Source organism: Podarcis gaigeae (assembly GCF_964106915.1).
Source record: "Podarcis gaigeae genome assembly, chromosome: 10".
Taxonomy (NCBI): domain Eukaryota; kingdom Metazoa; phylum Chordata; class Lepidosauria; order Squamata; family Lacertidae; genus Podarcis; species Podarcis gaigeae.
In genome coordinates this window covers 17,617,531-17,630,249 of record NC_139686.1, presented here as the reverse complement: position 1 = coordinate 17,630,249, position 12,719 = coordinate 17,617,531, and the positions used below count along the sequence as shown (strand labels likewise).

At 40.6% G+C, this 12,719-nt stretch overlaps 2 protein-coding genes and 1 long non-coding RNA gene across 17 annotated transcripts in view; 2 read left to right on the top strand and 1 right to left on the bottom strand.

The window, feature by feature from the left end:
* The window catches only part of LOC310826186 (tigger transposable element-derived protein 1-like), a 1,677,490-nt gene that overhangs the window by 514,752 nt on the left and 1,150,019 nt on the right, over positions 1-12,719 (top strand). The gene's annotated exons all lie outside the window — the stretch shown is intronic.
* Positions 1-12,719, bottom strand: part of LOC310826291 — a 99,941-nt gene that overhangs the window by 56,160 nt on the left and 31,062 nt on the right. The gene's annotated exons all lie outside the window — the stretch shown is intronic.
* Positions 1-12,719, top strand: part of CACNA1C (calcium voltage-gated channel subunit alpha1 C) — a gene marked incomplete at its 5' end in the record, with an annotated part of 442,620 nt that overhangs the window by 416,571 nt on the left and 13,330 nt on the right. For all 9 annotated transcript variants that reach the window (XM_083699782.1, XM_083699784.1, XM_083699786.1 and 6 more), the window contains 6 exons: positions 2,875-2,966; positions 3,573-3,741; positions 4,241-4,368; positions 6,139-6,235; positions 8,461-8,563; positions 11,993-12,094. In XM_083699782.1, the coding sequence (XP_083555908.1) occupies positions 2,875-2,966; positions 3,573-3,741; positions 4,241-4,368; positions 6,139-6,235; positions 8,461-8,563; positions 11,993-12,094 (691 nt within the window). The remainder of the gene's footprint in view (positions 1-2,874; positions 2,967-3,572; positions 3,742-4,240; positions 4,369-6,138; positions 6,236-8,460; positions 8,564-11,992; positions 12,095-12,719) is intronic.

Sequence of the window (12,719 nt, the reverse complement as noted above, 5' to 3'; positions counted from 1 at the left end):
AGATGAAAAATATGGCCTGCCTCAGAGTATTTAATCTGTCCTCCTGCAACGGTAACTCCCAACACCCCCTCAGAGCAGCTGCAACTGTCATTACTAAAATAGTGAGTCTGAGCCTGGGGGAGTCTGAGCCTAGAGCATTTCAGAGTACTCCTAAGGCAACTAACTTAGAATAACTTCATTTTAAAAGCAATTTTCTGCCTCTCATGCTAAATTTTTTAGAACATTCCTGTATTTCTTTCTCTTTAAAAAGCATGATGCTCAGAAGGATATTGCAGCACCTAAGCCTACCAGTAAGGGACGCGGGTGGCGCTGTGGGTTAAACTACAGATTCTAGAACTTGCCGATCAGAAGGTCGGCAGTTCAAATCCCCGCGATGGGGTGAGCTTCCGTTGCTCGGTCCCAGCTCCTGCCAACCTAGCAGTTCGAAAGCACCTCAAAGTGCAAGTAGATAAATATGTACCCCTCCGGTGGGAAGGTAAACGGCATTTCCATGCGCTGCTCTGGTTCGCCAGAAGCGGCTTAGTCATGCTGGCCACATGACCCGGAAGCTCCCTTGGCCAATAAAGCGAGATGAGCGCTGCAACCCCAGAGTCGTCCGCGACTGGACCTAATCGTCAGGGGTCCCTTTACCTTTACTAAGCCTACCAGCAGGATTTTCTAGAACCACCACATGTGCAGAAATCAACCAGATTGTGCAGCACTTGCACATGAAAACAACAAGGAATATATATCTCACAAGACACAGAGAATTGCAAGATGTAGCCCTACTATGAATTGTAACATGATACTGAACTAAAGTGCTGGGTTCAAGCATATGTCATAGAATTAATTATTTCTGTACTGGTTCTTAAATAACAGAAGAATGTTCTTTAAATTTAAATGTAAATTCATCTTTACATGGCATCTTCTTCACTTATATACTGAAGCTAAAGTACAGTGGTGCTCGCAAGACGAAATTAATTCGTTCCGCAAGTTTTTTCTTCTTGCGAGTTTTTCGTCTTGCGAAGCACGGTTACCCATAGGAATGCATTGAAAATCAATCAGTGCGTTCCTATGGAGACCGTCCGGGGACAGAGGGGAAGCGCCGTGCGCCTTCCCCTCTGTCCCTGCACCTGTTTAAAGCAAGGGGCGGCGGGGAAAAGATCGCTTCTCCCCATGCCGCCCCTTGGTTCAAAAGGGGTCCGGGGACAGAGGGGAAGGCGGGCACCTTCTGTACTTATCCTCTGTACTTATTTTTGAAAAATATTTGTATTAATGTCATTTGTAAATTGAGAGAAAACACACATTGAGTTATATGGATAAAGAAAAACTGAAGGGCTACAGAAGCTTTAGAACAGATTAGAACAGATTAGAATTTAACACAATTCTGAATAATTTTAGAGTTGGCCTTAAAATTCAAAGATTCAGTTACAGAAAAGGAAAAATAGAGTTCAATCAAATATCTACACAGTACTGGGGAACAGTGTTCAAAACTCCCCTTGTTCTAGGTGCATTTTGTGACAAGGGATTTCATGAGCGCGAGCAGTTTCGGAGCTCTGGCCACAGTACTGCACCTAAAATTTCAGATTAAAACTGCGGATTAAAAGATTTCAGATTAAAACTGCGGAGTAAAAGAAAAGAAGAATTTTTTTCTGCCTCCCCACTTCCAGCTACTCTCTGAGAAGAGAAGAGACTGGAGAAGAGGCCATCTTAAGAATATTAGGTGGGTGGGCAGGGGAAAGAATAGACCATGTGAAAAATGAACATAGTATTTCAGCTGCAGTTCATTAATTTTCAGCATTGTATTATTGTTATTAAAAAAGTTTGCCTAGACATTCCGGCATTGCGTCCATAACCTAGGTTTAAGGTGCCATTTAGCTCCTAACTTTCATATCTTAGGCTGACGTTGAATCTGCTCTCCCGAGGAATAGCCCCACTGATCCTTGGTGACCAGTTCCAGTCAGGCTGGCAGACAGCAGTCCTGAACACCCTTCAGAAACTGGGTGTTGCCCCTCAAGCCCTTCTAAGTCTGGGGTTGGGCCAGGCAAAAGCTACGGTCAGGCAAAGAATCATAGACACTGAGAGACAACAGGACTGCTCAAGGTGCAACCTGACTGTAAAATTGGAGAAATCGAGAGATATACAGCCGCACCGGCAGCATATCTCTTCTTTCTCGTATCCAAAAATGCAAGAAGGGCTTTTACACTTGCCAGCAGCTCAGCTCTGCCCTCGCCGGTCCTGGAAGGATCCTTTTAAAAAGCCCCATATGATCAGAGACTTTGTGCCTGTTCATGTGGGGATATAGGAAGCCCAGAGCACTTGTTCTTTAGATGTCCCTTTTATGAAGAGGCACGTAGTGAGACCATTGATCCCCTGCTGGTGAGGCTTGCTGACCTCCCGGAAAAGCAAAAATTCGACCTTTTCCTGTCAAGCAAAGATCATAAGATGACCCGGATGGTTGCAAGATTCTGTTTACAGATCTGTAGGCACAGACTATCCCCCAACCCAAACTAGTTTGTTAAGAAAATCCCCAAACTCGATTCTATGGGTGACTCTGGGTCATCTCTCTGCGGTAGCTTATCTTAAAGTTTTAAGTGTCTATACGCTTATCGCATTTATAAATTTTAAGTTTATTGTTGTACATTGTTTTAAATATTTGTTTTCCTTCTGGGATTGTACCCCCAAGTATGTTTTATAAGCTGGTCTCTGACCATAATAAATTATCTATCTATCTTAGTTTCTAACACTGCTGGGGAAAGATGTGAAACAAATGAGTTTGAATATCTGAAATGTGGAGGGTGCATCCATATTTTATTTATTTATTTAAAATAAATAAGAATATTAATGTGATAGCTAGCATGAAGTATAATCTTACAAGCTCCTTTTTTCTACTAGGTGTTTGGTAAAATTGCCCTGAATGATACCACAGACATAAACCGGAACAACAACTTTCAGACCTTCCCCCAGGCAGTACTACTGCTTTTCAGGTGGGTTTCACACTTGTTTCCCTGGTTCAACTATATCATGGAGAAGTTAGTCACTGTGTCTAAGAGAAGCCACCTTGCACTTGGGCTGTGATCCAATCAATTTGATACCCTGCCCAACAATAAATGTCCAATGATTGTTAAGATCTGATACATCCAATATCTTCTAAAATGCATCTGCTCAAAGTTCTTTGCCATGACTAGCTAACTGAAGAATAGGTTGACAGTCCAATATTGCAAACATTGTGGCTGCTTTTGAACCATGAGTTACACTGTGCTGCAGGATAGTTAGTTCCCATTAGGTGGTGGAGCAGACATGACATGACTAGCTGAACTCTAGATCAGAGCTTTCCAAACTGTGTGTTGTGACATGATAGTGTGTCGTCTGCAGTGTGTAGGTGTGTCGTGTGAATACTCCCTGTGCTCCTCCCGGGGCTGGAAAGGGGTTAGGTTAACCTCCAGTTTGCTAGTAAAACTGAATTATTGTGTCACAAAATGGTGCATGTCTAAAAAAGTGTGTCACCAACATGAAAAGTTTGGAAAGCTCTGCTCTAGATTATTCAGTGGTAATGACGAATTACCTTCTTCCCATCAACCCCTTTTCAATAGATGTGCTACTGGCGAAGCTTGGCAGGAAATCATGCTGGCATGCCTCCCAGATAAGAAGTGTGACCCTGAATCCTTGGAATCAAACAACTCTACTGAAGGTGACCATTCCTGTGGGAGCAGCTTTGCTATCTTTTATTTCATCAGTTTCTACATGCTGTGTGCCTTCCTAGTAAGTATATGTCCGCAGCTTATGAGTGTTGGTGATTAACATGCACTTAATTTGGAAACATAGGATGCAAAATTTTGCATGACAGACTACAAAAATATGTCAGTCATTCTTACCTACTGGGTCTGCATAGACCATTTATCTCTCTTTTAAATTACTTGGTCTTTAATTTTGCTTACTTACCACTTTATTTTACTTTATTTTATCCATACTAGCATTTGCTGTATTAAACAGAGTATGCTGGTTTGTAACTATATAATAGATTATATACATAAGATGCTGCCCTAAACTTGATCAAGCTAGTGGTGCCTTTTCCATCACCTACTACTTGTTCCTTTTCAAAAGAAAGCAATGAAGTCTAGGTTCCTTTTCAGTTAAATGTTTTACAGAGTTTTCTTCTTCAAAAACTCAAATTCTGAATTGTGCATGGAAAGGAACTTCAATTGTGGATGTTCTAGCATGAAATACTGACTATTATTGTTGTTTCGGATCTTCCTTGCAGATCATTAACCTTTTTGTAGCTGTTATCATGGATAATTTTGATTACTTAACACGGGATTGGTCTATTCTGGGTCCTCATCATCTGGATGAGTTTAAACGGATCTGGGCTGAATATGATCCTGAAGCCAAGTAAGTCCCAGGACCATGTTCCAGATACATTTTTTAGGAGAATAGTTGCCCTAAATTCTGTCTATTCACCACTGAATTTATTATTCTAAAACCATGATTGTGGCATATCTAAAAGTAACAACAGCAACTACACTTTTGTAAAGCATTTTCAAGTGTTGAAAGTGCTTCACATGCATTATCTAATTGTCGTTCTTATAATAGCTCAGTAAAATGAGTTGTAGTGCCAGAAGCAGTTTAGTCATGCTGGCCACATGACCTGGAAAGCTGTTTGTGAACCAATGCCGGCTCCCTTGGCCTGAAGTGAGATGAGCGCCACAACCCCATAGTTGCCTTTGACTGGACTTAACCGTCCAGGAGTTCTTTACCTTTACCCTTTACACTGCATAAGCAAAACATAGCCAGATTATTTAAGAATACAGAATGCAGGTGAAAGTCTTGTACTCATAATTGCATATATTTGCACAGTTGCATTCTAGTGTTAGTTAACTTATCTTTTGTTTTTCTTACTAAATGTGTTTAGAACCTGAAATGCATTATTCCGTTATAAAGGGTATTCTGTAAAGCAGGGGTAGCCAATGTGGTGCCTTCCAAATGTTGCTGAACTCCAACTCCCATCATCTCTGACCATTGGCCTTGCTGGCTGGGCTGATATGAGTTGGAATCACCAACACTTGGAAGGCACAACATTGCCCACCCCTCACCATAGAGGCTTTTATTGAATTAGAGAAAGTGAGTTTTTCAGGAGTGAATTTATAGTCCTAGTTTCACTAGACTAGGAAAGCAGGTTTATTTTCAGTGTCATAGTGCATGCTGCTACATCATGGGATAAAGTCCCTTAGAAAGTCAGAGGGAGTATACTACACTGCTATAGTCTTAGAAAGAGGCAGATGCACAATTAATTGGTTTTTATGAATTAAGAGATAACTGATTTAAGTATGTTTTATTGTAAGATCCTACCAATTCAATAAAAAAACCATATTATTGTATGTATTTTGCATCACTGCACCTTAAAAGCAAGAGTTAGTTGCAATGCCCTGGTTTTTGTTAAAATTAACTTCATAAGGTACAGGCCCTAAATCAAAGCCTGTATCTGTTTCCTTTGCAACAGACACAGCATAGAATTCAATTGTTACAGCTTGACCTAGCTCCAGAATAAAAATAACAACAGAATTTGCTATACACATACAGAAACAGTTGGGAAATATCCTGAAAATATAAGGTGATACAGGAAGGCAAAGCAATAGGCCAGAGAGCCTGAGATCCCAATTCTTTATTATGAACTTCTCAAAACTCAAGATGAACAATTCTCAGATTTAGTATTTCATTCCCAACACAGAATGCACAGCATATTTGAGATACTTTTTAAAAAAATTGTCTGGGTTATTCAAAAACCAGTAGTAGGGAACTGGCATGCAACTTGGGCCCTTAGCAATGAAGGCACTCAGGCTCACAGGATTGTATTTGACTCAGATAAACTCATATAGTGTAGGTGGAATTCAGTGTCATGTTATGATGATTGTTCCATCTGCACATGCATTTCTGACTGCCAGACACAACAATTTCTCCAATCCTTCCCCCGAATGCTATTTTGGGGGTTCTCTCAACTCTCTTAGAGGAGGTGAGGGGAAGGTGCAGGGGCAAGGAGAGGAGAAAAGCCCCACTGCACTAGCAGGAGTCCTTGCACTGGTTCTCACTAGCACAATGAGTTAGTTAAATCTGGTCCTGTATTCCTAACTAAGTGACAAGTCCCTTTTGCACTTTCTCCTATAGAGGACGTATCAAACACCTAGATGTGGTGACACTGCTCCGTCGGATACAGCCTCCACTGGGTTTTGGGAAACTCTGTCCTCACCGGGTAGCTTGCAAGGTATGACACTTCTTTATTTTTACAAAGGAGATCACATTAACAGAATCTAATCTTTGTTTGCAGTGCTGTTTTTCTAGAAAAAAGAGGTGCCAGAACTCACCTCCCTTGTTCTCTTATTATGGCAATGGCACCCAACTGATAGGTGCTGGAACTGAGTTCCAAATGAAAAAAAGCCCTGTTTGTTTGAGACCTCTCACTAGATCCAGACATTAGTCCCTACTAAGCATTCTATGGCTCTCATAGCAACTGGTGTTTAGGATATGGCAAAACTTGGATAATGTTGCCTCTCCAATTTAATGTCAACATGTCCCTTAGCTGCTGTGTTCTGATCAGACCTACCCACTATGGGGAGGGAATGTGAACTGATGTCGATTTGCTTTAAGAATATATCTCGTATTGGCCTGAATATAAGCCTCACTTTCCCCCCAAATTCTGACTGTGAAAAGTTACACTTATATTTGCAACCTTATGGTATGCAGCCAGGAGTGTGGGGCAAACAGTGCCAGGAGCACAGCAAAGTGGCACCCGCCCAATAATAATAAATAATAATAATAATAATAATTTTATTATGTATACCCCACCCATCTGGCTGGGCCTCCCCAGCCACTCTAGGCGGCTTCCAAAAAAATATTAAAATACTGTAAGACATCAAACATTAAAAGCTTCCCAAGGCCGGGAAGGGAGAGAGCACGGCTCCCCACTCGCAGTATGCAGCCAGGAGTAGCGAAGAATGGAGCGGCTTATATTTGGGTATTTTTTCTTTTTTCTTCTTCTCCCTCCAATTTTAAATTTGCGGCTTATATTCGGGCCAATACGGTATATCACACCTTTGTCCAAAAATGTGCATCAGGGCAGTGTATATAAAAAATTAAAATCCACAGCAATTTAAAATGCCTTCCTTGGGGAATGGGGATTCCAATACAGAGAAGGCACTGTTTTGAACATATACAATGTATTTCTCCTAAAGGTAGTACAGTGGTGCCCCGCAAGACGAACGCCTCGCAAGACGAAAAACCCGCTAGACGAAAGGGTTTTCCTTTTTGGAGGCGCTTCGCAAAACGAATTTCCCTATGGGCTTGCTTCGCAAGACGGAAAAAATCTTGCATCCCCCCGCGTTCCCCCCCCGCTTTTTTCGCCCTTTTCTTAAGCCGCTAAGCCGCTTATCAGCTGTTCCGCTGATAAGCCGCTTAACAGCTGATCACTGGAAGCTGCTTGACAGCTGTAGCACTAATCCGCTAAGCTGTCAATGGGCTTGCTTCGCAAGACGAAAAAACCGCTAGACAAAGAGAATCGCGGAACGAATTCTTTTCGTCTAGCGAGGCACCACTGTACACAGAGAAGGCCTCCTCTGATGATCTTAATACACAGAAAGTTTGATATGGGAGGAGGCACTCCTTCAGAAATATAAAGACCACCAACCTTTATCTTTTTCCTCCTCCAACCCCTTTCCTTTGGTATCATATTTTTCAGATTGCAAATAAATGTAGTAAATAAATAAATCCCAAACCCTGAGCCCATTTTTAGGTAGGCCTCAGTGCTGCAGCCATCTCCTGGCTAGACTTTTTAGTTTGACTACTGTCAGCTTCAGCAGCTGCCTGCATGTGTCTGCACAGGCCCATGTGGGTATGAGAATGTACCAGAGAGCAAGATGAGAGAGGTGACTGCAGCATGTAAGGACCGAGCCCTGTGGAACCCCACACTGAAGGTTCTACAGGGTTGAAAAGCATTCCCCAAGCAATACGCTCTGGGAATGACCACCCAGGTAGGACTGGAATCACTGCAAAGCAGTGCCACACACCCTTCCCCCAGTTCAGACAGTTGCTCCAGAAGGATACCATGGTCGATGGTATCGAAAGCTGCTGAGAGGTTGAGAAGAATTAACAGAGACATATCTCCCTTGTCAAACTCTGCCTCCTCCATCCTTTAGTGACTGGTAAGCCTCAGTAATTTACAGCCCTCTCACATGAACCCTGGAATAGAAAGTTTGAGAACTGTTGGTAGCTGGTCAACAATGCAGCATTTTCCATGAAAACTTCTGGAAATGGTCACTTTTGGATGCAATATACCAACTTTGTCCAGGAAGATTCAAAAGTCAAAAAAGAAAGAACCTGGGGGTGAGGGGTATAGCAGTATTTGAGTTAATCTTGAACCTGATAAGAGAAAAGCATATGAATAAATATAGTTCATTCAGCATAAAATTTTCTCTATTTTTTCAATCCTCATAGCGCCTTGTGTCCATGAATATGCCACTAAATAGTGATGGGACTGTCATGTTTAATGCAACTTTGTTTGCACTGGTCAGAACAGCACTGAGGATCAAAACAGAAGGTAAGACCCTTAAGGTGCAGTATGATTGTATGGGATACTATCAAGGCTGGGCCATGGACAGCAGCAATCTGGAGTGAGTCAGGAACCGGGAGTCAGGACTAAAGACAAATACAGACCAAAGTGCCATTTATATTTAGACAGACATCTAGTGACTGGGGTAAGCAGTTTAGTCACATTTTTAAGGTATGGTTTTTACACCTATAATGACATAATTTAATTCATAACAAATTAATTAATTCTTCAGTTTAGGCAGGTGTGCAGTCATGTACAAAATTACCTTATTATAACACCATTCTTTTGTGGCTGGCAGAGATATATGACTTTTCTGAAGGCTGTTCGCACATCCATGTCAGTATGTCAGAATACATGGGTCAAATGTGACAAATATGACTTTGCTTTTACCCTGTTCAAATTAACATTTACAAAGTGGCTGTCAACTAACTTTCAGGATTAATATAGTGATGTAGTAAAGCTAAGTTCATAATACAGAAAACTAGAACTGAGTACACAGTTAATTCATCGTACTTCATTATGACTGTGATAATGTTTTATTATGGTTTTATATTTGCTGGAAGCTGCCCGGAGTGGCTGTGGCAACCCAGTCAGATGGGCGGGGTACAAATAATAAAGTATTATTATCATCAATCTAGATCTATTTAAAGTTCATCCATAGCTACAATTGTTGTTACATGAAAGCCTTAAATCTCTAGCTATATAAGAATCACATTATACAAATGTGTTAATAGTAGCCTTGCTTGAAAAGGGTCAAGTTGACCCTAATTGCTAGTGTTTTTGCTGCTCTTGAAACTTCCTCCCGCTGAATGGAGTCTTTATTTGCACTACAGTTTTTCTTCCTGGATGTATCTGTATTCAACATTATAACTATGTTAGACCTGGCTTTATCATTATACAGGGGTGTATTATTTCTAGGGTTATTTCCCCTGTATTTCTCACTCTAAGAATCCCTAGATTGTCTTCACACAACCTTTCCAATGAGAGAGGAGTATTCCTTTTTTGGGGGGGGGGGTAAATATTTTTTTATTGATTTCTTCTTTCCACAATAAGTGATAATTCCAGAAATAACATCAAAAACAGGTTTTCCTCCCTTTCCCCATATGTACATTTATCCTTTCAACACTATCTCTTGCAAGATTCTTAAAAACTCGCTACTTCCCTCCATTTCCACTTCTGATTCTTTATATATACCAAATTCTTCTGCATTTCCATATCTATGCTTAACCCATTATTATATCCTTAATTATCCAAATTTCTGGTAATTGCAAGAATTTAGTTGAAGCCTGTTAATGTTTCAGCTTGTTTATAATATTTTTGCACATATACAATAAATGTTTCCCACTCTTTTTTAAACTTCTCATTATCATGGTCTCTGAGCTTTGCTGTCAGTTTTGCCATCTCTGCATAGTCCATAAGTTTGATTTGCCATTCTTCTTTTGTTGGTATCATTTCTTCCTTCCATCTTTGAGCTAACAGGATCTGGGCTGCTGTTGTGGCGTACATAAATATCCTCTTCTGTTCTTTGGGTAGTTCAGCCCCTATTAATCCTATTAAGAAAGCTTCTGGTTTTTTTTAACAAAAGACATTTTGAATTTTTTTCCAATTCATTATAAATCATTTCCCAGAAAAAACAAATACTTTTGAGGAAACAATACATATGTGCTAAGGAATACTCCTCTCTCAGTTTCTGGGAAATGAGAGAGAAGTAATCCTTAGCACATATGTATTGTTTCCTCAAAAGTATTTTTTTATGGTAAAATGCACAAGCTCACAGCAGTGTTGGGTGGCTGTAGTAATTTGTATCAAGCAACATGGAAACCTGATTTTGAAAAGATAATCTCACAGACGTTTTAGGATTTTTTTTATGAGTGCAGATCCCAAAATCTGCTCTGTGCATAACCAGAAGGGAGAACATTTGTAAGTCAGTGAGTTGTTGTTTAGTTGTTTAGTCATGTCCGACTCTTCGTGAGCCCATGGACCAGAGCACACCAGGCACTCCTGTCTTCCACTGTCTCCCGCAGTTTGGTCAAACTCATGCTGGCAGCCTCGAGAGCACTGTCCAAACATCTTGTCCTCTGTCGTCCCCTTCTCCTTGTGCCCTCCATCTTTCCCAACATCAGGGTCTTTTCCAGGGAGTCTTCTCTTCTCATGAGGTGGCCAAAGTCTTGGAGCCTCAGCTTCAGGATCTGTCCTTCCAGTGAGCACTCAGGGCTGATTTCCTTAAGAATGGATAGGTTTGATCTTCCTGCAATCCATGGGACTCTCAAGAGTCTCCTCCAGCACCATAATTCAAAAGCATAAATTCTTCGGCGATCAGCCTTCTTTATGGTCCAGTGAGTAGGTAGTATTTAATACTACACCATTTCAGTCAAGTCTATCCCCAATCTGAAGAAAGGAGTTGGGGGTTCCTTACTAGGATATACGCAAGTGAGGATTTCCCTGCCGCATTCAGCCCCCACCCCATTCCAGCCTGTTCCGCCCCCTTTCGATGCCCAAAGCTGTGTGTGTGTGCAGTCACATGTGACTTGAACTCACACGAGTGTGGTGTTGCCTGTATCATCTTTTTTTGTCCTCCCCTAACATTAAGCGGTTTGGACTCTGTTATGGTAGAAATCAATAAAATCATAGGTACTGACCTTCCATTTGACCTGTTCTTTATTCTGTTTGGATTTACAAAATGCTAGGTGAAAATGTGAAAATGGTAACTCACCTTTCAATAGCAGCAGTAGAAAAAGACAACCCTGCTTTCATTGATTAGCGGTGTCTGAAGGTATCAGATATGGCTTACTCAGTCAAACTGACTAATATGATAACAATTAGATAAGGGAGACAGCAAAGTGTGTATTTATTGATAAATAGAGTTTCTTTACCATGTTTTAAGGTGGATTTAAGCAACAGTGCTTGTGTTCTGTGAACTTTGCTTTTGCAATTAATACTGCAAGCTTTGCAATATATGGTTACATAACTGCATATACAGTGGTACCTCGGGTTACATACGCTTCAGGTTACAGACTCCGCTAACCTAGAAATATTACCTCGGGTTAAGAACTTTGCTTCAGGATGAGAACAGAAATCGTGCTCCAGCAGCACGGCGGCAGCAGGAGGCCCCATTAGCTAAAGTGGTGCTTCAGGTTAAGAACGGACCTCTGAAACGAATTAAGTACGTAACCAGAGGTACCACTGTATTATTATGTACATCTTGTATATTCACCAATAAATAAATAAATAAAATGCATGCCCTTCTGCTTTATCCACATGCAGTCTCTCACACCATGCTATGCAGGTCATAAAAGCCAGCAAAAAGGTTTTTTCCTTCATTTTTTTGTACAGGCTTAATTGTGTTTGCTGGAATCAAAGATGTTTCTGAGAGACTTGTCTTAAAATTACTTCTCGGGCTACTGTTTCTTCTGGCAGGTAACTTGGAGCAAGCAAATGAAGAGCTGCGTGCAATAATTAAAAAGATTTGGAAGCGCACCAGCATGAAGCTGTTGGATCAGGTTGTGCCCCCAGCAGGTGGTGAGCACGCCTTTTTTCTGTATTTAATACTGAAGGACAAATCAATATTTTTCCATGCAAAGAAATATTATTTATGATGGCGATGGCTAGACAAGTACTGTAATAGCCAAGAACGGGAAATGACAAGCTGAACCTCTGGTACATGGGTATTAGTGAGTAGAAATCTGCATTAACAGAAAAAAATTACAAAACAGTTGAGAGCAGCCAAACAGATATAGACAACTTTATTGAAAAAATGTATTTTTCTTACTACTTTTGGAAACAAAAGAAGAACACTATGTAAGGCATTTAGATACACATGACAAACTCTGATGTGCATTTTAGGATAAGATATATGAAAAGCTACTCCCTATTGTTATCAGTTATACACTTAAATAAGTACACTGATATGTATACAATCTCCCTTTCTACCTACCATTATTTGTTCCTCTTTCTATTCTGCTTACATGTTAAACATGGAACAATAAAATATATATATTTTTAATACTCTGTAACATGCTCTGTAATTACTTGGAAAAGAGAAGCCTAGCTTCTCTTTACAGTATATGAGAATAACTACTTGCCTGGCTGGACATTACCACCAGTAAATAACTATGCCCTGGTGAATGAGAAATCAACAAATAAA